The sequence below is a fragment of the Choloepus didactylus genome, chromosome Y, assembly GCF_015220235.1.
Source record: "Choloepus didactylus isolate mChoDid1 chromosome Y, mChoDid1.pri, whole genome shotgun sequence".
NCBI lineage: Eukaryota > Metazoa > Chordata > Mammalia > Pilosa > Megalonychidae > Choloepus > Choloepus didactylus.
In genome coordinates, this window is record NC_051335.1 from 33365550 (window position 1) to 33389604 (window position 24055).

The following is a 24055-nucleotide window of genomic DNA, read 5'->3' on the forward strand; positions in this document are numbered from 1 at the left end:
TGCCCACCTTGTATTTGATGATTAAGTGCTGCCACTTGTCTCTATTCTTAATGGCAGCCACACCCACAATATTTGATGATTAAGTGCTGCCACTTGGCTTCTGCCAACTAGGATCAGATCATCCCCACTGAGTTTTAGGATCCAAGTTCAGTGCCAGCAGTTCCTACAGTAATACCTACAGAGAAGAGAACACACAGAGCACTTGAGGAATGATGGAGCTGCTCTCACAAATTTATTCCTCACAGTTCTGGTTAAAGGCATGTCCTCTGGATATTCCTTGGCTGGGTGAATAGATCTTACCTGAGAAGTCTACTGTAACTTTCCAATCTCTCTAAACTTTTGGATCCCCTCATCTACATTATACCAGGGCAGTCTGTCATTTCAGCTTCAATTAATGTAGACCACAGTTTGGTACATTCTTCAGCTAACCACTCAAACTATTAGAGTCCTTTCTAATCCCTTGAACTACAAAATTGAATCTCTACTTAGTGGGCCCATATCAATAAATTCATCCTGATCCAACTTTATATTCCTTCAACCATTATCTCAAGCCCTTAATATCCACACCCACACATATTCCCCTGATTCCTGTCTATATAAAATTGGAAAAACCAAGCAGGTGTTTTTTGCAGTATAATGCACCTCCTCATGGATTTTGGACCTCACCTATTGGGGACTTCAGTCTAGTTATAGGTCTGGGAGAAAAGCGGAGTGTTGGGGGTGGGTTAGCAATGTTTTACTAGCCAGCTACCTCAGGGCATTCCATTACAATTTCATCATGTGAAACAAGGTTAATCTTTTCATAGGGAGGTGTGATGGCTATTTCCTCAAGAGAGGCAGTTACAGGTTTATCAGGCACAGCAGGATAAATCTCTTCAGATAGAGGGTGGGTGGCTGATGCATCAGTGCAGGCCATTGCAGGTTTATCTGGCAAAGAAGACTCAGCAGAATCTAGGGTTTCAATGTCCCCACCATCATATTATCACCCATATGTCCCCATTCCAATTTTCAGTATCCATTTCTTTCCCAGTCAATGCCCTCACTTTAACAGCAGACACCTTGCAAGGTTGGAATTCCATTTACTTTGTAATTCAGCCACTCTCAAAATGAGACTTTGAGTTTGGTTTTCCAAAATCTCAAGTCTGTGGCTACCAGAAACAAGAGTTTCTTTTAGAGCACACATAGAAGTTTTCACATCCTTCATGCAGTGCTTCAGCTGGGAATGTGAAACCTTGAGTTCATCCCTTTCTTTAACAGCTGTATCCAGCATATTTAGAGTTAATCAGCCAACATCATTATACTTTTTAACTCCACAAAATTCTGCTAAGGTATCAAATACACTGTCACCCAGAGTATTGCCTCTTAAAAGTGTTTGAATAGCAGTATCCAGTGGTGATATTTTGTGTATCTTTATTACCAATATATTCCGTGAACTATCAGTGCCATCTTGATCATTGGAAATAACATCATTAGCGGCTTTTAATCTAGTCAAATTAGAGAACTAATTCCATAAATCCCAGAACCCACCCAGAATTCTCATCCTTAAGATTCTGTTTCTCAAGAACTTCTGGTACCGAAATCTTTATTAGTCAGAGTTCTCCAAAGAAACAGAACCAACAAGATACACACACACACACACACACACACACACACACACACACATGAATGTATGTAAATATTAAGAAATTCATTATGGGAATTGACTCACATGACCATGGAGATTGGCAGGTTTAAATTTTGTATGGCAGGCCACAAATTGTAAACTCCAGAGAAGGTTTTGATGCATCCCCCAGGAGAAGCTGGCTGGCAGAAGTAGAGATAGAAATTCTTCTTTCTGGCTGCTTAAATCATCAGTGCTCTCTACAGCCTTCAACTAATTAGATGAAACTTCTCTCATTGCTGAAGGCAACCTCCTTTGTTCACTGTAGATGTAAATAGCCATAGGTGAAGTCAACTGACTAATGATTTAAATCCATGAAATATACTCACAGTAACAGTCAGATCAGTGCTTGCTTGACCAAACAACTGGACACCATAACTTAGCCAAGTTGACACATGAACTTAACTATCACAGGTGGGAATAGGCACTCCCAGGATGAAGTAACAGCACATCTCTATGTGTGTTGGTGTTGGAGTCTCAGTTGGGTTGGCAAGACAGAGGGAATCTGGGCATCAATCCTTATAAAGCTCAAGCTACTGAAAAAGAAATGTTTCATTCCACAACAGCCATTGAATTCCATGCAGTACTTTATGAGTAAAAAATAGGCAACTGGGTCAAATATCTGCTCTTTCTAGGCTGGCTATTGGAATGAGTATGAAAGGTTTGTGCCTTTTGCAGATCAGCAAATCAGCAATGACAGTGCATCCTCAGAAAACCAGACCATAGTGGTGACTACCATTCTGGTAAGTGTGGATAGAGGGCAGGTGGGCTTTTTATACAGCAATACTTGGTTTTTTGAAAAGCATTTTTCAAACCAGTATGAAGATCTCAAGTTCAAGCAGTGAAAACTCCAAGGTGACAGTTCAGGAACCTTCCAGAGTAACTTGCCATGATGATGAACAGAATGTCATTTTGTTTAAAAGAATAGGAATTTTGAACACTGCAGATATAATTCATTTCTTACACACCTTTCTCTCCTCTTTATCTCCCATAGGACAGATGCTCCATTTGGACTTGAAATCTAATTTTTTGTTTTGGGAGAGGCAGCATTGTGTGGTGGAGAGAATAGATTAGGATTCTAATATTAGGTATGCCACTAAACTGTGTAACAGTGCAAGTCGCAACTTCTCAGAGCCTGGGGGATATTTTTTTTAATTTATGGAATGGATATAATAATAATCTTCTAGATGTGTCATAGGACCATTTCAAGGCACAATTCACCATGTAAAAAAAAAAGGCTTTTCTGCAAAATGCAAAGCACTGCTGAAATGTGAGATATTATTCTCATATAGTTATAAAACATCTTTCTAAAAGCTGAAATGTTCTTACCAAATGAAGTATAAACCAGGGTTAAAACTAGTATGCCACTAGGTCTGAAACTGTGATTAATTGGTCCAGGATTTGGCTGAAGTTTATCTTTCATTTAAACAAATGTGCCAAATACTTTGTCCTAGGTTCTGTATTAAGCCCTGAGGATATAAAAATGAATAAGCCACAGACCCTGACCTCAGAAAGATCACAGTGAATCCCTGGGGTTTGTGTGGGTTGGCTATAATTCCTGCATGGTAAATCCTGAAGATATCAAAGGCAATTCACCTCCATGTATCTAAGGAGAATACTTCTGCCCAATTTAGCTAAATAAAAGACTTTATAGGTTAAAAACAGTCCTTTCAAACTCTCAAAAATAACTTAAATCCTTCTCTACTTCCTTAAATCAGCAGTTAAGGACTGCAAGGAATATGTGACCCAACAAATAGTTGATTGAGGCTCTTCTGCTTATCAAGTAAACATTTTAAAGCTTCACTTCACACACCAAACCCTTCATTAACCACAGGCAGAAAAAAAAATATGCTTTCTTGTTACGTTTATCATCTCTTAGAGAAATTTGTAGAAGTAATCCTTTGCTCTTCTCTCTGGTCCCAAAGGAATCACCATACGTTATGTATAAAAAGAACCATGAGCAACTCGAAGGAAATGAGCACTATGAAGGCTATTGTGTAGACTTAGTCTATGAAATAGCTAAACATGTAAGGATCAAATACAAACTGTCCATTGTCGGTGATGGGAAATATGGTGCAAGGGATCCAGAGACTAAAATATGGAATGCATGGTTGGAGAACTTGTCTATGGGGTAAGTTTTCTTTAAACTCTGTTTTCATTTATCTCAGTGCTTTCCAATTAACAAAGAAGTTAGAAGATTTAATTTTTAAGTAAGAATTTATTCAATTGTATAGTCTACAAGAAAAACTTTCTCTTCTGCAGTTGAATTCAGTATCATCATTTGGGCTGCAGGATTATTTTACTAAAAGCAAAATAAATTGGGGGATTTTATTTGACAACATTAAGCACAGCCTTCCCTTGATTCAAAATCTGTTATTTATGTGTTCCCTGTCTCAGAAATCAGAATCACCACCCACCTAGTTGCCTAAGCTGAAACCTGGGCATCTTCCCTTATTGCTCCTCTTATATCTAGTCCAATCAATTTTACTCCTAAATCTGTCAAATCCAGATACACTCATCTAGTTAAAGTTGTTACCACTTTGTCGCCTTTGCCCATCATTTAACTGGTTTCCCTACCTCTGCACTAACCCCATCAAATCAGTTCTCCACTTTGCTGTAATGTCCCACTTCAAAAATCAGGATGAAATTCAGATTCCTAAGCATGGCAAATAATGTACTTCATAATCTAGCACCCACTTACTTCTGTAGCTTCATCTTACTCTTACCCCTTCACACCTATGTTACAGCTATCCAAGATATGTGCTGTTCCCTGAAAGTGCCAAGCTCTCACTTATGGCATGGCTGGAAGTGCCATTGCATCTCTTCAGCTGGATGACACCACCTACCAGTCCTCTAGAACACAGATGTGTCACCTCTTTCAGGAAGTTTTCCCTAATCCCATCCACCCACCAGCAGTCTCAATTAGGTGCCCCTGTTCTTTGCTTCCTTAATGTACTTTTTGCTTTCTAATAGTACTTCTAACTTGCTATTGTGTTGATCTATTCACCTGTCTGACTGCCCCATTAGTCTGTGAACTCCCTGAGGAGAGAAACCATATCTGATTCATTTTAGTATCCCAAAGCCTGGCACATAGTAGAAGTCCAATAAATACTTGATTGAATAAATGAATGAATGAATGAATGAATGAATGAATGAATAGAATGGCTCTGTGAAGGGCTTGGCTATGAGCCAGGTGCAAAGAATTAATATTGAGAAGAATTAGGGCTTTTATAAGGGGTACAGTGGTATCTTCAGAGCTCCTCAATGACTTGGCTTTAAAAGTTTTTGGCCTCTGATTAGGAATGTCAGATCTTGAGCCACCCAGTGGGTCATATGGCAAACCAGTATAACTGGACCTAAAAACTGCCAATTGGATGAACCAGTCACTAGAGAACTAACCCAGGTGCAAGTGGTGGCAGCAGTAGGTTAGTTCTTACAGACAAGGATTACCAGCAATAACAGGTGCCTGTTCAGACAATAGGTAGGGGAAAGATAGAGGAATCTGGGGAATGGAAATACTGAGAAGTCACAGCTTAGCCAGAAGAAGACATCCAGATTATCTACTGTATGGGGGTTCAGGGGAAGAGATCTACTGCTTGAGATGGGAAACCAGAAAGAATAAGATGTAGCTCTCCAATCCTAATAGAGTACTGGGGTCACTAAATAAGTTTTTGGAACAGGCCCTTGGGAACAAGCTTACAAAGGCAGCTCATTTCTTAAACTAAGGGTACAGAAAGGTAACTAGGGCTTAAAATGAGCCTGGACCCCAGGTATCAAAACTGAGGCACAGTCCTCCAGTCATACAAGCAGTGGTGCAACTCAAAGCTTAGTCCCCCAGATATGGGGCTGGAGCCAATTATCTCCTCTCTTGGGTCAGGGTTGGTCCTGGGAACTGGGGCAGGGCTGAGTAGCAGATGAGATTAAAGTGAACCCAGCTGTGAAGAAGAGAAGAGTTTGTAATGCTAAAGAGAAAGGGCTGAACAAGGGGCAGAGCACCTGCCATGTTTTGTGAGTACTCTAGGAAGCTCTAAAATATCTTAACAGGACTCTTACTTTTGGAGTTGGTGATCAGTTCTTCTCTTTCCTGTCCCTCATTTCCCCAACACTCAGGCTCCAAGAGGAGCTGATAGCTCTTCCCTGCACTTTGCACGTTGCTTGGTACATAGTAGATGCTCACTATTTTGTTTTAATGAATCCAGTGTCTGGCATGAAGTAATGCCCAGCCAATATTCATTAAATTGACTCCATGGTGAGAGATAATCTATAATAGTAATGTCATTATTATTAGCTACCATATGTTGAGTATTTATCAGTTGCCAGACAGTGGCATTATCGCACTTAATCCTCTCAACATGTCTGCAAGGAAGGTACAATTATGAGCCCCATTTCACAAATGAGAAAATCAGGACCTAGAGAGTTGAAGTCACATGCCAAAGACCAAACAGCTTGTAGTGGTACAATGATCCAAACCCAGGTCTCTGATTATGAAGTCCATGCTCTTTATTACACTATACTGCCCAACAGCCAAAGTATAGTTTCAGGCTCATCCCATCCTGAAAGATACTTGAAATTTATTGCAAGTTCCCTTGGGACCCTAGCCTTTCTGGAGAAAAGAATGGCCACAGCAGCTTGATAGGAAATTTAAGTTGTGAAATTCCACTGGCCCAGGGTAACTGACATGTACTCTACCGTGATCTCTACCAGCCCATCCCAACTCAACGACCAGAGCTCTGTAGGTCTCAAAAGAAAACCTGTCACTCTCTGTAAATAGATCAGTGCCCTCCTAACAGTTGAAGGCAAGACATTAGACACAGTGATGTCAAGCAAGACAGATTTCCTGGCACTGTTCAGAATAAAATCAATTTTCTCACCAGGTTTTGGTTTTTCCTCTGGCATCTCCTCTGTACTGCACTCACCTAATATCCACATACCCCTTCTTCTTTCCAATTTGTATGTGTGTGTTTTGGTGGGGGAAGGTGCTTTAGAATTAAAGAGTCCCTTGTTTGTTTAGTAATTTAAGATGCCATCTCTCCACTTCTGAATAGGTAAAAAAAAAAAAATTTCTGGAAGAGCCTCCCCATCTTTTCCCTCTAGTTCTCTCCACTAAAGGGAAAGGCTCTTATGGAATGTCCTACTCTTTCCCCTGACCTACAACAAGTTTCTGATGCTTTCTGGATTTAAAACACAAGATGATTCTAAAGAACTGACAGCAAACTGACCCATTACTGAGTGGACTGCCAAATTCTACTTTCCTCTAAAACCTGTGGCTATGTAAAATGATGTTTTCTTACCATGCTTGGAGAAAGAGCTCTTGTTAGGGAGAATGAACTCATAGGCTAAATATTTCTTCATCTTACTTTATAAGTCTTAATCTTTTGGCGTAAGGAAGTTTTCAACTTCTCTATCAATGATAGAAATGGGAAAAGGCGAAAACACAGGCAATTGTTTCTGGCAGGCCTGACCTCTTGTGGTTTGCAAGTTGCTTAAGAAGGGCAGAAAATCCCCAGTGATTTTCCTAAGTGCTTACTGAGCAAAACAATGAAGAACCTGGAACTGTTTCTTACAGTGAACATGAAAACTACACAGATAACACTGCTTTATCTTTAGGGTGTTTTCTCTTATGCTTTTAATATGTAAAACATATCAGAGTAGGAAAAAATGAAGAAAGGCAGAGATGAAGAAAGCATTGCAAAGGAGATTTCAGTTCCTAACATTAACGTCTCAAAAAAGAGTAAACATGAATTTAATTTGCTAATGAATAAAGAAGCCAATCAAGCCTCTTTTCAGATGATTCTTAAATAGGTTTTCATTCTTGAAAAAAATTCAAATCAAGGTTGATGTTTGGAGCACCTTGTATCTCTAAGAAGGCTATTTTTGAAACAAACACCAGTAGAACACTGTGTGCCCCATTATGTAAGCTCTTCAGAACATTATGGACTTGAAACTGTCCACTTTCTTTCAGCTGTTTTGACTTTGAGCTAGATGTCTCTAATATGGCCACATGGTAATTATCCCCAGCTCAAATGGCTTACAGACCACAAGTTTTATAGCTTCCAAATAGCACATTTTAACACGTCATTTAAAAACAGGATTTTGTTTTAGTAGTGCTCTTAGACATCCTTTAGCCTACTTTTTCATTCATTTTACAGATGATTATTGGTACCACTAGGACTAGACAATAGAACTGTCCATTGAGTAAACCAGGGAACCAAGGCCTGATAGAGGACAGGGGTTATTGGAATGGTGGCAGGGATTGTTACAAAGTCATGAAATCACACAACTTGGCAGAGCTAAAACTATAATCCAGGTTTCTTGACACCTGGTCTCGTGCTCTGTTCACTGGCTCAGTTCACTAAGTTTGTCAGACTATGGGATTATTGGTGTGGTATCTGATTCAGCATCCCCCTCCTACCTTTTTATGCATATAAGTCTTTCCTCCAAGAAACCTATCTGGCTTATCTGCAGCCTCTGAAATAATGTGGTTAACATCTCTAGTTATCACTGGAAATATGTGAAAACCTGTAGACAGCTGGGGATTTCTGCCCTTTGAGAGGAGACATGAACAAACAGAAAAAGAGAGTCAGAAAACAGACTGGAATGAAACTGAGTCCCTAATTGGCAAAAGGACACTTCCCAGCAAGCAGCTCCTTTGTTCCTTATGTTCCTGGAACTTAGAACTAAGGATAAAGAGGAGGGTTTGCCTTGGGAAAGGCCTGACAAGCTAGTGCCCAGATTAGTCCCTCTGGCTTAAAAGACAGCAGAGAGCTTGGGGATAGAGATGGGGGTGGGAGATGGTTGATGACAGGTCACATCTCCTGGGTATCCCCAGACTCCCCCACACTCCCAGGATAAATGGTAATTTTACAGATGCTATTCACACTGATATTTCTCCACCTACAGGAAATTATCTCTTAGGTTGTCACTATTCTAAGATAGATTTCTTTTCCAGTAAGAAAGGCAGAAAGTCAATCTCTTTCCAGCTAAAAGGCAGAGAAGCAAGGGCTCAGTAACAGATGCCAAATATTCTATTCTTCAGGTGATTGCACTGGGCTTTGGAAGAAGGGCTGATGGTTTGATAAAAGTGTACCACTCTTTCAAATGATGCATATGAACTCCAGGAAGGGGCATTAGTGACACATAAAAGTCTGCTATTCTGAGCCAAGAGAAAAGGGAAATATTTCTAAGCAAATTTAGTCCCACAAGGCCTTCATTGAGCTCCTGGGACACTCTTTTATCTCCACTTTGTCTTTGACTCTCTCAACTCCCCAAGGACAAGGAGCTTTAATCAATACATCCAGACTTGAACATCTGTTCTGCATGTAGAAATGAGGAGATCCCATGGTGACACTGCTTGTTGTTGCACTAATTTAAATAGGCCTTGTGTCTTTCTCCAGATCTTAAAAATTGAAGACAGTAAATATCCCATAGATATTAAATTGCCAGTAAAGCAATTTAATTCCCCTGACATTCCCCCAAAACACAATTATGTGTCCCCCAACACATAGCTATTATATTCCTGTCATCTAGCTTAATTCTGTCCCACTCTTTTTCCAACACATTTAAACTTTCCAAAGGAAATGTCTGCCAAGGGCCCCTTAGAGCCTCATGGTTGATACAGGGATAAGGGGTCAGGGCATGTTTACCTCTCCTCTCAGATAATGTCTTATGCATTGCTCACCAATACATTGCCTACCTCCCTCTCTCCCATTCTCCCCCTTGCTTTCAGAAAGTGCTTTAAAATGGTGAATGTCAAGTTCTTGCACATACATAGTCTCCAGGTGGTTTACAAGTTTTGAATCAAATAATCAGATGAAAATACTTCAAGATATAACATAAACATCCCAGCTCAAATTTTTTTAAAAAAATTACATTGAACTAAGTGTCATTTCCATTTTAACCCTATCAGATTTTTAAGTGCATCATCCCTATTCATATAAGTTTGCCATATTTTTAAATTTTGTGAAATTTAGGTTTGGGCAACCCACCTGTGAAAAGGATTATAAATCTCCTCAAACTAAATCTATCCCCCTTTTAATGCAATTGCTCCAGGTTTGCCACTGGTGAGTAGAAAAATCAAACTTAATTTGGTGTGCTTACTGAGCCCACACAGGTACTCTTAAGCTGCTTGATTAAAATCCTTTAAGTAGTCAGGATGCAAGCAAAAGCACAAGCACACTCTCACCCTCAGCTCTTTACATTTGCTGTTTTTTGTCTGTCAGCTGGAGCACCCTCATACCACCTATACACCCATGTAGGTTTCTGAAAATGGTCTGCTTACTGCTGTGACCAACACAGGCAGAGGCTTGGGGACAAAAGGTTGCTGGAGTGGTTCAGAATACCAAAAGTGAGGCACTTCATTACTGAGTCAGAATTTCACCTACTCCTTAACCCCCATTCATAATTCCTAACAACATTCTCTCCCAGCCACAGCTGGCTTTCATAGGAGCAGAGACTAGGAAAGGAATGTCATTTGGGGAGTTGCTTTTTTCACTTTTTCATCACTGTTGGCCTCTTAAATCTTTAATTTGCCTTGAAAGTGACCTTCCCCCTCATCTGTATGCTATGGCAGTCCCAGGAGCGCTAAATGGATATTTTTGGACACTTAGTTACCTGTTTCTCCCCATTTCCTTTAATAATCAGCATCTCCCTTCCTTTCTATTGGTCAAGCCGCCTTCCACCTGCTTTTTGCTGTTCCTTTGTCTTTATCCCTCTGTGATAGGTCTTTTATAAGGTTCAGCATGGAGAATTCTCATTCTTAGATTCTCATCAATGAGGTTTAAATGAACAAAGATTTAATGCTATTCTTAATTGGGAAAGCACCCTGAAAAAAAAAAGACAAACTCTACTTTCTTTGAAAAACCTCCTTAGAAAGAAAGATTCAGAAAAGGCAGAAAGGCCATGCTGCAGGAAAAGGCAAGTGCCTGAGGGGAAAAGATTCTTCCTGTTGCCTTTTATGATTTCAAAAGTACTTCAGAGTAGGAATGACCTGTTTTGGAAATCTTTTCTTCTATTGAATGTTCCTGGAAATCAGACAACAAGTAATCCTGCTTTGTCTATCCAGCCACTTCTTGACAGTATTTAGCTGTGCTTACTGTCTGGTAGGTGTTCTAGTTAGTTGTTCTTTTAGAGGTAGTGGTATTAGTTTCCTAGGGCTGCCAGAACAAAATACCAAAAACTGTGTGTCTTAACACAACAGAGATATATTTTTCGCAGTTCTGGAGGCCAAAAATCCTAAATCAAGATGTCAGTAGGCAACCTTTTTTAGGTTCTAATGAATTGGGATAGCTGGTGGTAGATACCTGAAACTATCAAACTACAACCCAGAACCCATTAATCTTGCAGACGATTGTATAAAAATGTAGCTTATGAGGGATGACAATGTGATTGGGAAAGCCATATGGACCATACTCCCTTTTGTCCAGTGTATGGATGGATGAGTAGAAAAATGGGGACAAAAAAAAAGTCACTCTGTGTTCTTTTTAAGTTTTGTTTTTATGGTTATTGTTTTGTGTGTGTGGTAATGAGAATGTCAAAAATTAATTTTGGTGATGAATGCACAACTATATAATGGTACTGTAAACAATTGAATGTATACTTTGTTTTGTATGACTGCATGGTATATGAATGTATCTCAATAAAATAAATTAAAAACAAACAAACAAACAAACAAAAAAAAAGATGTCAGTAGGCTTGGTCCCTTCTAGATCCTCCAAGGGAGATGCTGTTCCATGCCTCTGTCCTAGTTTCTGGCGGTTGTAGACAATCCTTGGCATTGCTTGGCTTGCAGATGCATCACTCCAACCTCTGCCTCTGTCTTCACATGCTATTCTTTCTATGTGTCTGCTTGTGCGGGTGTCTCTGCATCCAGATTTCCTTCTTCTTATAAGGACATCAGCCACTGGATTAAGGCCCATCCTGATCTGGTATGACCTCATCTTAACTTAATTCAATCTGAAAAGACCCAATTTCCAAATAAGGTCACGTTCACAGGTACTAAGGTTGAGACTTGAATATATCATTTTGGGGCACACAATTCAATCTTCCACAGTGGTCAAGATTCCCAAGCTCCTTTCTTTATCTGCTTGAAAAAGAGACCAGTTTCCCTGAATTTGGTCCAAAGTTATTTTCTCACACAAATGCTCCCTAACTTCTTCCTTCCAAAATAAGATATAGCAATTTCTCCTAGAATTATCAATTGTTTAGACTTAAAATATCAAAAAAACTAGTTAAGTACTTAAATTCAAATGAGATCAAATGGGAAGTGACACTAAAGGAGCATTTGCATGTTCTAAGCAGGAGACAGAAAAATGTTGGCAAGGATAGGAGATGAATTCTCTTGGTATGGCAAGGCTCTTTCTAGCTGATTCAGACTTTCTCTGCCAAAAAAACCACTAGCATTCTGATAAATTCCATTGTCCTCAGTTGCCTTTGCTTCTGTGACCAGTTCTGGCTCCAAGCAAAAGGGTAAAATGGATGAAATTTACCTTTGGCTCCACTCCAGTTAGAAATGTGGAAGTGGAACTGGGGCAAAAGAATGAGGCTGGAGATTCAAGAATCATCTGCAATTAGGTGAGAGTTAGAGCCATGAGACTAGATATTACGGAGGGGAGAATGTGAAGGACAACCAAAACGAATCTTGCTTATTCCACAAACCTTCATTGATTTATCTCTTGATTGAGACAACATGAAAAGGCTATGTGGTTACAAAGATAGTTTGATTAAGAGAAAAGAACTAGGAAGAAAGGCCAGAGAAGGAACATTCAGAGAGGCAGAAGAACCCACAGTATCAGAGACCTACAGAAAGAGAGAATGTGGTACAAAGGCCAACAGTGTCACATGAGCAGTTAAGGTCAACAGAAGGGTCTTTGGATTTGGTAACTAAGTACATAGTTCAAGAAACAATTTCAGTAAATTGGAAGGGATGGCAGTTAGATCACAAGGGTATAAGGAGAAAGTGATGTTGAAATCAAAAATAAATATGTATTCTTTCAAGAAGGTTGGCAGTAGTAGAGACATGTGCTATGTTTAACCAGGGTAGCACGATCAAAATAAGGTGGAGAAAGAGTAGTCTGTGTTTTTGTTTGTTTCTTACTAAATGGAAATGCCTGAGTATGGTTTTAAGCTAATAGGATAGATTCAGTGTTTCTCAAATTACAGCAAACAACAAAATCACCTAGAGGGCTTGTTAAAATGCAGATTACTGTGCCCCATCCCCAGAGTATTTGATTCAGTTTTCCAGGATGGGGCCTGATAATTTGCATTTCTAACAAGTTCCCAGGTGACTCTGATGCTGCTAGTCAAAGGACCACACACTTTGAGAATCATTGGGGTAGATTAATGGAGAAGGAGCAATTAAAGATGTAAAAGAAACAGCTGGGTGGAGCTGGGATTTCAGAAGAGACGAAAGAATATGGAATGCAAGGAATAAGTAGATTAATCTTTAGAAAGAAAGACAGTCACATTTTATGAGATGGGAGTGACAGAGGGATGGATGAATATGCATCAATATATTGAGAAGCAGAGAAGAGCCACTGAAGTGACTGATCTGACAATAGATGGCTTCTGTCTTCTTGGTAAAGTAAGAGGCAAGATCATCTGCAGAGAGGGTAGGACTGGGGATTGGAAAATGATTGGAATGAGCATCATTCACAGAATTAGGAGGAGAACATTTTTTGGGGTGATAGATGATAGGTTTAATTTTAGAAATGATAGATTTGAGGCGGTGGTAAGCTGTCAAAGTAGATGTGGTCAGCAGGCACTTGGTTTCAATAAATGCACACTTTCTGCAACTTCTACTAGGATGTAGTGGATGGAGGATATCCTATATAAGGTTAAAGATTTTTGTGTGTTTTGTCTGTCTTGTTCACTGCTTCATCCCCAGCACTTAGAATAGTTCTTGGCTCAGAAAAGGTCCTCAAATATGTATTGGATTAAACCTGAGAGGAACTGACTGATGTTGATAACTGTACATAAAAGTAGTGTATACTAGAAACCTGCAGGTATCTATGGAGTTCAAATGTCATGGTGGTTAGAAGAGTGGGTTCTGGAATCTGAAGATTGAGATTCTAATCACATCCTCTCAGTGCCTCAGTTTCCCTGTCTCTGGAATAATAATAGTGCCAACCTCAATGCTGCTGTGAGAATTAAAGTTGATAATGTATGTAAGGTGCTTAGCACAGTGCCTCACACAGAGTAAGCACTCAAGAAATGTTAGCAAGTAGTTTGTTATCTGCAGTTTCCCTTAAATTGATTAAGCAGTATTTCTTCACCAGTTTGAGTTACTATATGTACTTTAAAGTGGTAAAACTTAATTTATTTGAAAACATTTCATCTCAGACTTTCCTCTGACTTCATCTTTGTCCTTCCCCCACCTCCCCCATTTGTAGGGATATTGAGGCATAACTGTATTTAACATAGAAAAATTGATCATTAAAACTGGTGGTTTCACTTCATACCTGATATAACATCCAAAAGCCTTTCTTAGTTAAAAGCATTTTTCTATGTGTACATTTTAAGGCCTGACTCCAGGCTAAAACCTACTACTTTTGTAAAGGAACAGCTATGGAAAACAAAATAAATAAGTGCAGAAACTCCTAGTGCATATTTTCATGAGATAATAATAAAAACATTGCCTGCCTCTGCCTTAGCTAATAATGTGGTACACAACTGAAGCTTTATTCTATTGATCCAATACATGTGAATGCTATATATGGCTTACTATATAAATTAATATATATTCTAATAACTGCCTTAACCTTTCTATTGCTCATGCAGGATTCTTTCATGTTTGTATATATCATACTCAATAATCCACAACTTTTTTAAAGCACCTACACTTTCCTTAGTTTAGGATCTGTTACAGTGATAGATACAAAAATAGAATACTAAATCCATGCCTTCAAAGAACCTGTGTTTTAAGCCTATGTTTAATAGACATACTCCTTAAAAAGATTCAATAATAATACAAGATAGCAAACACCCAAGTGTTAAACTGAGAACTGTGGTCCTATGTTGCACCTCCTGGTGAGATGCAACAGATGTAAGAAGTATAGGCTATTATACTTGCCCCATAGGAATTTAGTCAAGTGAGGGAGAGAAAACATAAGTGCTTGAAATTTAAAGCAAGAAAATAAAAGTTAAACAATGATACTGCACAAGGAATACTGCACAAGTAGAGTTGTCAGGTAGTAAAAAATAATTTTTAGAAAAAATATTGCCCCAGTTTCCCTAAGCCTACACATTTCAGAGGACGAAAGGCCAGTGTCCTTCCCTTAACTTACCATCAAATTAAAGCACTTTAGAGCCCCTAGAATGCTACTGCTTTTATAACCGTAGTGACAAGTTGATTGGTTATAGTAATTTCAGACCTTGTATTTCCACCAAAGAGATATGCTATGTCAAATGATGGATTGAAATACTGTCTCTAATAGTCATATATGTGGGTTTTTTTCAGAGAGCAGATATAGCTGTTGCTCCACTCACTATAACACTGGTCCGCGAAGAAGACATAGATTTTTCAAAGCCGTTTATGAGCCTGGGCATCTCCATCATGATAAAGAAGCCTCAGAAATCAAAACCTGTTGTATTCTCATTTCTGGATCCTCTGGCTTATGAGATCTGGATGTGCATCTTCTTCGCTTACATTGGAGTCAGTGTAGTTCTTTTCCTAGTCAGTAGATTCAGTCCTTACGAGTGGCACTTGGAAGATAACAATGAAGAACCTCATGACCCACAAAGCCCCGCTGATCCTCCAAATGAATTTGGAATATTTAACAGTCTTTGGTTTTCCTTGGGTGCTTTTATGCAACAAGGATGTGATATTTCTCCAAGGTTTGTTTCCATATCATACAGAATGCCTCCTTGCATTTTATGGACATACTCTATCAGTGTTCATCTAATATTACCCACATCAAGTCCAGATAGCTTTCATTTAACATTCCATCCAATGACAAAATTTATCATCAAGATATTTTGTTTGCTTGCATTCATGAAATGAGCATGTTCATGGTGTTGCTTTGAATGTCTTTTATGCATTTCTATGGTATCATACATTTATATACATTATAGCAGACATTTGAAATCTGAATATAGCTACCATTGATAGCTAATATTAATATTATTCAGATAAATCCAATACAAAATCTTGATCTGAACACACTGACATCATTTTTTCATTAAATGGGCTAAAAGAGATTGGATCTAGACAAAATTTGAAAGAGGTCACAATTCTTCTTTGAAATCTTCCCACCTCTCACTTTCAGACCTCTTTTTCATTTTTCCTCAGACTACCTAGAACTATCTGTTGTAGTGTCCTACCCAGGCTTGACTTCACTGAACTTCTCTCTAATTTCCAAGTATAACTTAGATCATTGTCCAAAGATTTCTGGTATCAATGTTTTTTTTTAATCAAAAGCAATGAATCTCTAATACTAGACTTGTATATATCATCACAGATTAGGGAAAGAGGTATTTTGAGGCCTTTAATTATAACCAATTGGTTGATTGAATATATGCCACAGTTGAGAAAAACTACCTCAAGTGTTAATTCACATGATAATAGTTGGTGGTGAGTTTATAATAAAAATATTGTATGTGAAATGGGACTTCCAGCTATGGCCTTGTGAAGAGATGGGAAAATTCTCTCCCCAAAAGCAACTGTAAAACTGGACAAAATTGACCAAAGAAAACCAACCATTTCAGCACTCTGGAAATCAACAAAAGTTATACAACAATCTGAGAAGCTTTTATTCTTGAAAAACTACTGAACTTCAGGTAAAATATGGGGAGTCCATGGTGTTCTGGCCGGGGGTTGCTTCTATTTCCATCCCAGTTTGATTGGCATGGAGGTTCTGCCAGGGCATGGCCATCCCCGATGTTTTAGAAAGCAGCTCTCTCATTTTTGAGCAGTGGGCAATGCCGACACCCAGCAGCCTTGTGATAGAAGTAACTACTCAAACGCCAGCAGGTGGAGGAAGCCCGCAGCTCAGCTCTACTTGCCTGAGGTTGCTGTTGAAGTGATGGTGAGGAGGTTGGGGCAAACATATTCCTGGCTGCATCTGAGCATATGCAAAGTGGAGACCTGGAGAGGGCCCAAGCTATTCACACATTTCTGGCCAATCTGAAACTGTGCACACTTGCACAGGAGACTTGAAAGGGCCCTGTGGAAAGTAAAACCCAGAGAAGACTTGAAAATTGCCTGGACTTTGAATGTGCTGCCCTACCCATACAGATTCATCAGCAGAGGTCAGAAGTTTTACTGGTTCAAGGTGTTTCAATATAGTATCTGTCCAGTCAGTGACTAACCACTAAGCTGTGCAGACACAGGAGCAACCCTTTGGAAACCAGGTGTAAAAATGAAACAAGAATATTTTTTAAAATGATAAACATGAACCCCAACACACATTCATGATAAAAACTCTCAACAAACTAGGAACAGAAGGGAACATCCTCAACATACAGTTAACATCATACTTAAAGATGAAGGAATAAGTGCTTCCCTCTAAGATTGAGAAAAAGGCAACCATGATCACTTAGACATCCAGTTGGAAAAGAAGACATTGAACTATCTTTATTCATAGATGGCATGATTCTATATGTGGAAAATTCCAAGATATCCACAGAAGAAATGACTAGAACTAGTAAATGAGTTTAGCCAAGTTGCCAGATACAAAATCAATATCCAAAATTCAATTGTATTTTTATATACTAGCAATGAAAAATTTTCATCAAAGTTGCCAAGTCAATTTAATGGAGAAAAATTTAATCTTCAACAAGAAGTGCTGGAACAACTGGATGCCCACATGTTAAAAAATGTACTTACACCCTTACACCATAAACAAGTAGAACTTACACTTAAATGTAAGAGCTGAAACTATAAAACTCCTAAGAGTAAGCCTAGGAGAAAGTCTCTTTGACCTTGGGTGTTGCAAAGAGTTCTTAGATCTAATACCAAAAGCATGAGCCATAAAAGGAAAAATTGGTAAATTGGATTCATCAAAATTTAAAACTTTTTCATTTCAAAAGGTACCATTAAAAATGAAAAGACAAGTCACAGACTGGGAGAAAATATTAGCAAATCATATGTCTGATAAAGGACTTGTATCCAGAATATATCAAGATCCCTCACAACTCAGTAATAAGGCAAATAACCCAATTTAAAAACGGGACAAAGATTTTAATGGATATTTCCACAAAAAGGATATACAAATGGCTAATAAGCACATGAAAGGATGCTCAGCATCATTAGTCACTAAGGAAATGCAAATTAAAACCACAATGAGATGCCACTACACACACTCTAGAATGGCTGTGATCAAAAAACAGACAATACCAAATGTTGGTGAGGACATGAAGCAACTTTAATTCCCATCCATTAATAGTAGGAATACAAAATGCTAAAGCCACTTTAGAAAATAGTTTGGCAGTTTTTTGTAAAGTTAGATACATACTTGAAATATGACACAGCAATTCCACTCTTATTTACATAAATAAATGGAAAACTATGTCCACACAAAGACTTATACACAAATGCTCAAAGTATCTTTATTTATAATAGCCAAAAATAGGAACAACCCAAATGTTCATCAACTAGTGAATGGATAAACAAAATGTGGTGTATCCATACAATGCAATACTACTCACCAATTAAAAACAGTATACTGATACATGCTACCACATGGGTGAACCTGAAAACATTATGCTAACTGAAAGAAGCCAAGCACATAAGGCCACATATTATAGGATTCCATTTATTGAACTCAGTTTATTGAATAGACCTTATTGTATTATTCTGTTTATCCAGGATAGGCAAATCCATAGAAACAGAAAGTACACTAGTGGTTTGCCAGTGATGCAGAGGAGGGGGGAGCAGGCATAATAAAGGCCAGGATTAGGGTGAGACAAGTAAGACTCAGTAGAGCAACTGCAGGGTTAGACCCAGTCTTCATTTAAAATTTTGATATTTTGTTCATCATGGGTTTTGATATTAATTTTGATATTATAAAGATAGTGCATCATAATATTACCTTGATTACTGAGTTTTGGGCACCCCCTTAAATTTTGCATAAGAGACACATACCTCACTCACCTTACCTTAATCCCAGCCCTATGTAAATTAACTATAAAGGGGCATGAGTGAAGGAAACATTCCAAAATTGGATTGTGGAGATGGTTGCAAAACTGTAACTTTACTGAAACCATTGAATTATATGCTTACATTAGTGAATTTTATGGTAGAAGCAAATTATATTTTGGTAAAGCTGTTATGCGTATTGTTTTAGAAGTATACTGGACCTCACCCACTTAGTTTGTGTTAATTCACCAAAAAAAAATGGTAGTGAATACATAATCATAAAATATTGTAGCAAACGTAACATCTTTATAATCAGAAAAAAGTAATATTTTTTTCTGAAATAAGAAGTTTTAGTTTTTGGTAAAATTGAACATTAAACCAAATACTGGCCAGAGTCAATTATACAACTATATAGGGATTTTCATTTAGAACATAAGAACTCAGAAGTTTACCTAACATGTTTTTACAGCATTCTTCATTTTATGATTACCCACTTGGGGAACAAAACATTTAAAATAAAGCTTTGCAATTTAACTCAGTGGTAACCATCCTCAGCAGCTTTTTATTATAGCATGTGTAGGGCAAACCTCATTTGTCTAAGTGTGTTTGTTTTATGTCACAATTTTTTAAATTCAATGTTATTGAGATTTTTCAAATATCATACAATCATCCCAAATGCACAATCAATTGCCCATACAGCTGTGCATCCAGTATTCCAGAAAAGAAAGAAAAACAAAAAAGAAAACTCAAATCCTCCCTTACCCCTAACCAAACCGCCCCCCTCCATTATTGACTCATTGTATTGGTATAGTACATTTGTTACTGTTTATGAAAGAATGTTAAAATACTACTAACTGTAGTACATAGTTTGCAATAGGTATATTTTTCTCTATGTACCCCTCTAATATTAACTTCTGTTACAGTGTCATATGTTTGTTCTAGTTCATGAAAGAGATTTCTAATATTACTACAGTTAATCATGGACATTGTCCACCACAAGATTCACAGTTTTATACATTCCCATATTTTAATCTCCAAACTTCCTTCTGGTGACATATGTGACTTTGAGCTTCCCCTTTCCACCACCTTCACAGACCATTCAGCACTGTTAGTTATTCTCACAATGTGCTACTGTCACCTCTGTCCAATTCCAAATGTTTAAGTTCACCCTAGTTGAACATTCTGCTCATAATAAGCAACTGCTCCCCATTCTTTAGAATCGTTCTATATCCTGGTAACTTATATTTCATGTCTATGAGTTTACATAGTATAATTAGTTCATATCAGTGAAATCATGCAATATTTGTCCTTTTGTGTCTGACTTATTTCACTCAATGTAGTGCCCTCAAGTTTTCTTCATCAACCCATTTTTTTGTTGTTTTTTTTAAGACAGTTTTATTCACCTACCATACTTTCTGTTCTGAGTAAACAATTGATGGTTCCCTATATAAACACATATTTATGCATTCCCCACCATCACCACTATCTATATAAGGACATCTCCATTTCTTCTACAAAGAAGGAGGAAAGTCAAAGAAGGTACAGAGACAAAGGAAAAAGAAAAAGAAAGAAAAAAATGACAGCTAAAAAGCAAAAAATAGAATTAAACTAAGGTACAATAAAAGAGTCAGACAACATCACAAATGCCAAAGAGTCTCAGACCCATCCCTTATGCTCCCCTCTTATATGCATTTAGCTTTGGTATATTGCCTTTGTTACATTAAAGGAAGCACAACACAATATCTCAGTTAACTACAGTCTCTAGTTTGCACTGATTGTATTTTTCCCAATACCACTCCATTTTTAACACCTTGCAAGGTTGACATTCATTCATTCTCCCTCATGTAAAAACATATGTGTACCTTTTATCACATTGTTGAACACTTTAGGTTTCACTGAGTTATACGGTCCCAGTCTTAATCTTTCCTCTTTCCTTCCGGTGTCCCACATGCTCCTAACTTACCTCTTTCAACCATACTCACAGTCATATTTGTTCAGTGTACTTACATTGTTGAGCTACTATCTCCCCAAATTGTGTTCCAAACCTCTCACTCCTGTCTTTTCCTTTCTGTCTGTAGTGCTCCCTTTAGTATTTCCTGTAGAGCAGGTATCTTGTTCACAAACTCTGTCATTGTCTTCTTGTCAGAGAATATTTTAAACTCTCCCTCATATTTGAAGGACAGTTTTGCTGGATATAGTGTTCTTGGTTGGCAGTTTTTCTCTTTCAGTAGCTTAAATATGTCACACCACTTCCTTCTTGCCTCCATGGTTTCTACTGAGAAATGTGCAGAGTCTTATCAACCTTCCTTTGTATGTGATGGATTGCTTTTCTCTTGCTGCTTTTCAGATTCTCTCTTTGTCTTTGACATTTGATAATATGCTTATTAAGTGTCTTGGCATAGGCATATTCAGATCTATTCTGTTTGGGGTATACTGCACTCCTTGGATCCATTATTTTATGTCTTTCTTAAGAGATGGGAAATTTTCATTGATTATTTCCTCTATTATTCCTTCTGCCCCTTTTCCCTTCTCTTCTCCTTCTGGGACACCCATGACATATACATTCCTGAGTTTCATGTTGTTATTCAGTTCCCAGAGATGTTGCTCATATTTTTCCATTCTTTTCTCTATCTGTTCTTTTGTGTGTGGACTTTCAGGTGTCTTGTTCTCTAGTTCCTGAGTGTTTTCTTCTGCCTCTTGAGATTTGTTGTTGTATGTCTCCATTGTGTCTTTCATCTCTTGTGTTGTGCCTTTCATTCCCATAGATTCTGCCAGTTGTTTTTTCAAACTTTTGATTTCTTCCTTGTGTATGCCCAGTGTTTTCATCATATGTTTCATCTCTTTTGCCATATCTTCCCTAAACTTTTTGAATTGATTTAGTGTTAGTTGTTTCAATTCCTGTATCTTGGTTGAAGTGTATGTTTGTTCCTTTGACTGGGCCATAACTTCATTTTTCTAGGTGTAGGTTGTAGTTTTCTATTGTCTAGGCATCTGGTTTCCTTGGTTACCCCAATCAGGTTTCCCCAGACCAGAATGGGCTCAGGTCTCAGAAGGAGTCAGTAGTATCAGGTTTCCCTGAGGGTGTGTCTTAGAAGATTAATACACCCCATGAGGCCTCAAGTCACTGTGCTTTTCTGCCCAGCAGGTGGCACCTGTCAGCCTGTAGCTCCAGATTGGTGTAAGGAGATGTGACCCATGGCTGTTTTCCCCCAGACTCTGGGGTCTGACTCTGAATGGAAGGTGGGTAGTAGAGCATGGCACCACCTCTTTCCTCTTAGGGAAGATACATCCCCTAGGGAGATACCATTTGCATTTGAATAGTCTCTCTGACTCTGCTATTTCCACCCTTGTCTGGGAACTGAAAATGGCTGAGGCTTTCTCCATTGAGCCAAAAAAGGGATAGAAAGCCCCCCATCATGGCCAGTCTGTGGCCACCCTCAGTTTCACCCTGGTCCTCTGGGCTCCCCTCCCTCCCAGAAGGGTCCTCCGGCTCTCCAAGGTCAGTCATCACCAAGAGCCTCTGTCTGCTTGTTGGGGATTCATCATAGCTTTGTATTAAGCAGTCAACATTTGTTAATTAAAACCCCAGTTGGAGCTGGGCTGAGGTATATTCATTTGTTCAGAGAGTGCTGCTCTCTATCACATCAAGGCTTTGCAGTTCAGGCTGCCTTGGGGGAGGGGGCTCTCAGCTTTAGTCCGTAGTTTTTACTTACAGATTTTATCCTGCAAACTTGGACATTCCTCCCAATCCATGTTTGTGTATGATGTGTGGACAGTCATGTTTGTCCCCCCACAGTTATTCCGGATCATTTACTAGTTGTTCCTGGTTGTTTATTAGTTGTTCCAGGGGAACTAACTAGCTTCCACTCTTCTCTATGCTACCATCTTCTCTCTGCCAACTTCTCTCAACTGTATCTTAATTGAGGTGTAAGTTTGTTCCTTTGGCTGGGCCATATCTTTATTTTTCCTAATGTAATTTGTAGTTTTCTGTTGTCTAGGCATCTGGTTTCCTTGGTTACCTGAATCAGATTTTCCCAGACCAGACTGGGTTCAGGTCTCATAGTGGAGCTATATTCAGAGTCAAGTTTTCCTGAAGGTGTGTCTTGGAAGATTGACAGACTTTCCTGTGGGGCCTCTATTTGCTGTTCTTTACCTAACCTTTCCAGCAGGTGGCGCCTGTCAGCCTGTTGTTCCTGACTGGTGTAAAGAGGTGTGGCCCCTTTAATTCTTAGCTTAATTTGTTTCTGTTTTGACGCTTTTTCCCCGGGGCTTGGGGTCTGAGCTCTGAAGGGCAGGCCAGCACTAGAGCTGATAACTAGGGAGTTATCTTCTGCATTTGAATAGCTCCTTTGTCTCTCTAACTCTGTAACTTCATCCCTGTCTGGGTCAGAGTGCTATGAACTGAAAATGGCCACTCAGGTTGAGAGAGAGAAAATGGGAAAGAAAGCCCCCTTTCAGAGCCAGTCCACAGCCCCCTGGTTTCACCTTTCAATCAGATAGAGTACCTGGTCCTCTTTGCTCCCTCTCCTGGGGCACTGGTGTCCTCAGGCTCTTCAAGGTCAGTCTCTAAAAGCCTCCATATTTTTCCTTTTTTTAATTAATTTTTTTCCATCAGTTCCACCTCCTCTGTGCTGGGAGTGACCTCAGGGTACTTTGTTGCTTCTTAAGGTTTTGTGTTTGTAGCTTGTATTCAGCAGTCCACCTTTGTTAATTAAAACCCCAGCTGGAGCTGGGCTGAGGTATATATTTGCTTGCTCTGGGTGTGCTGGTTTCTATCACAGTGAGGTTTTGCAGCTCAGCCTGCCATGGGGGGAGGGGGCTCCTGGTGCCATTCCGCAGCTTTTACTTACAGATTTTATACTATAATCTCAGCTATTACACCCAATCCAGGTTGGAGTATGAAGTGTGGACAGTCATGGTTGTCCACCAGCAGTTGTTCCATATTCTTTACTAGTTGTTCCTGGTTGTTTGTTAGTTGCTCCAGGAGACTAACTAACTTCCACATCTCTCTATGCTGTCATCTTGCCCCTCTCCTCTCTTATGTCACAATTTTTGTCACACTCAACCTGCTTGATCAGATTCTCCAAATTATATCACTCTCTGTTCCTTTTGTGCTTTGAATGTGTGTCATTTTTTTGGATATCATCCGGGAATTCATTTGTTTTGCTAGTTTCTTTTTTTAAAAAACACTCACTTCAAGAAACTAGGGCTTCTGAATGATCCTGTAATTGAATGATTTTTTTAACGTAGCTGGTAATCCCTGTTGAGACAATGCTAAACATTCATTAAAGCTGGAGATTTTCCTTATTTCTGTAAGTGAATTT

General features: G+C 38.8%; 1 protein-coding gene across 1 annotated transcript in view; it reads left to right on the forward strand.

Annotated features, from left to right (window-relative positions):
- The window catches only part of LOC119524090 (glutamate receptor 3-like), a 66824-nt gene that overhangs the window by 34227 nt on the left and 8542 nt on the right, over nt 1-24055 (forward strand). Inside the window, 4 exon segments of the mRNA XM_037822748.1 lie at nt 2296-2403; nt 3586-3763; nt 3766-3791; nt 15114-15490. Coding sequence (XP_037678676.1) covers nt 2296-2403; nt 3586-3763; nt 3766-3791; nt 15114-15490 — 689 coding nt within the window.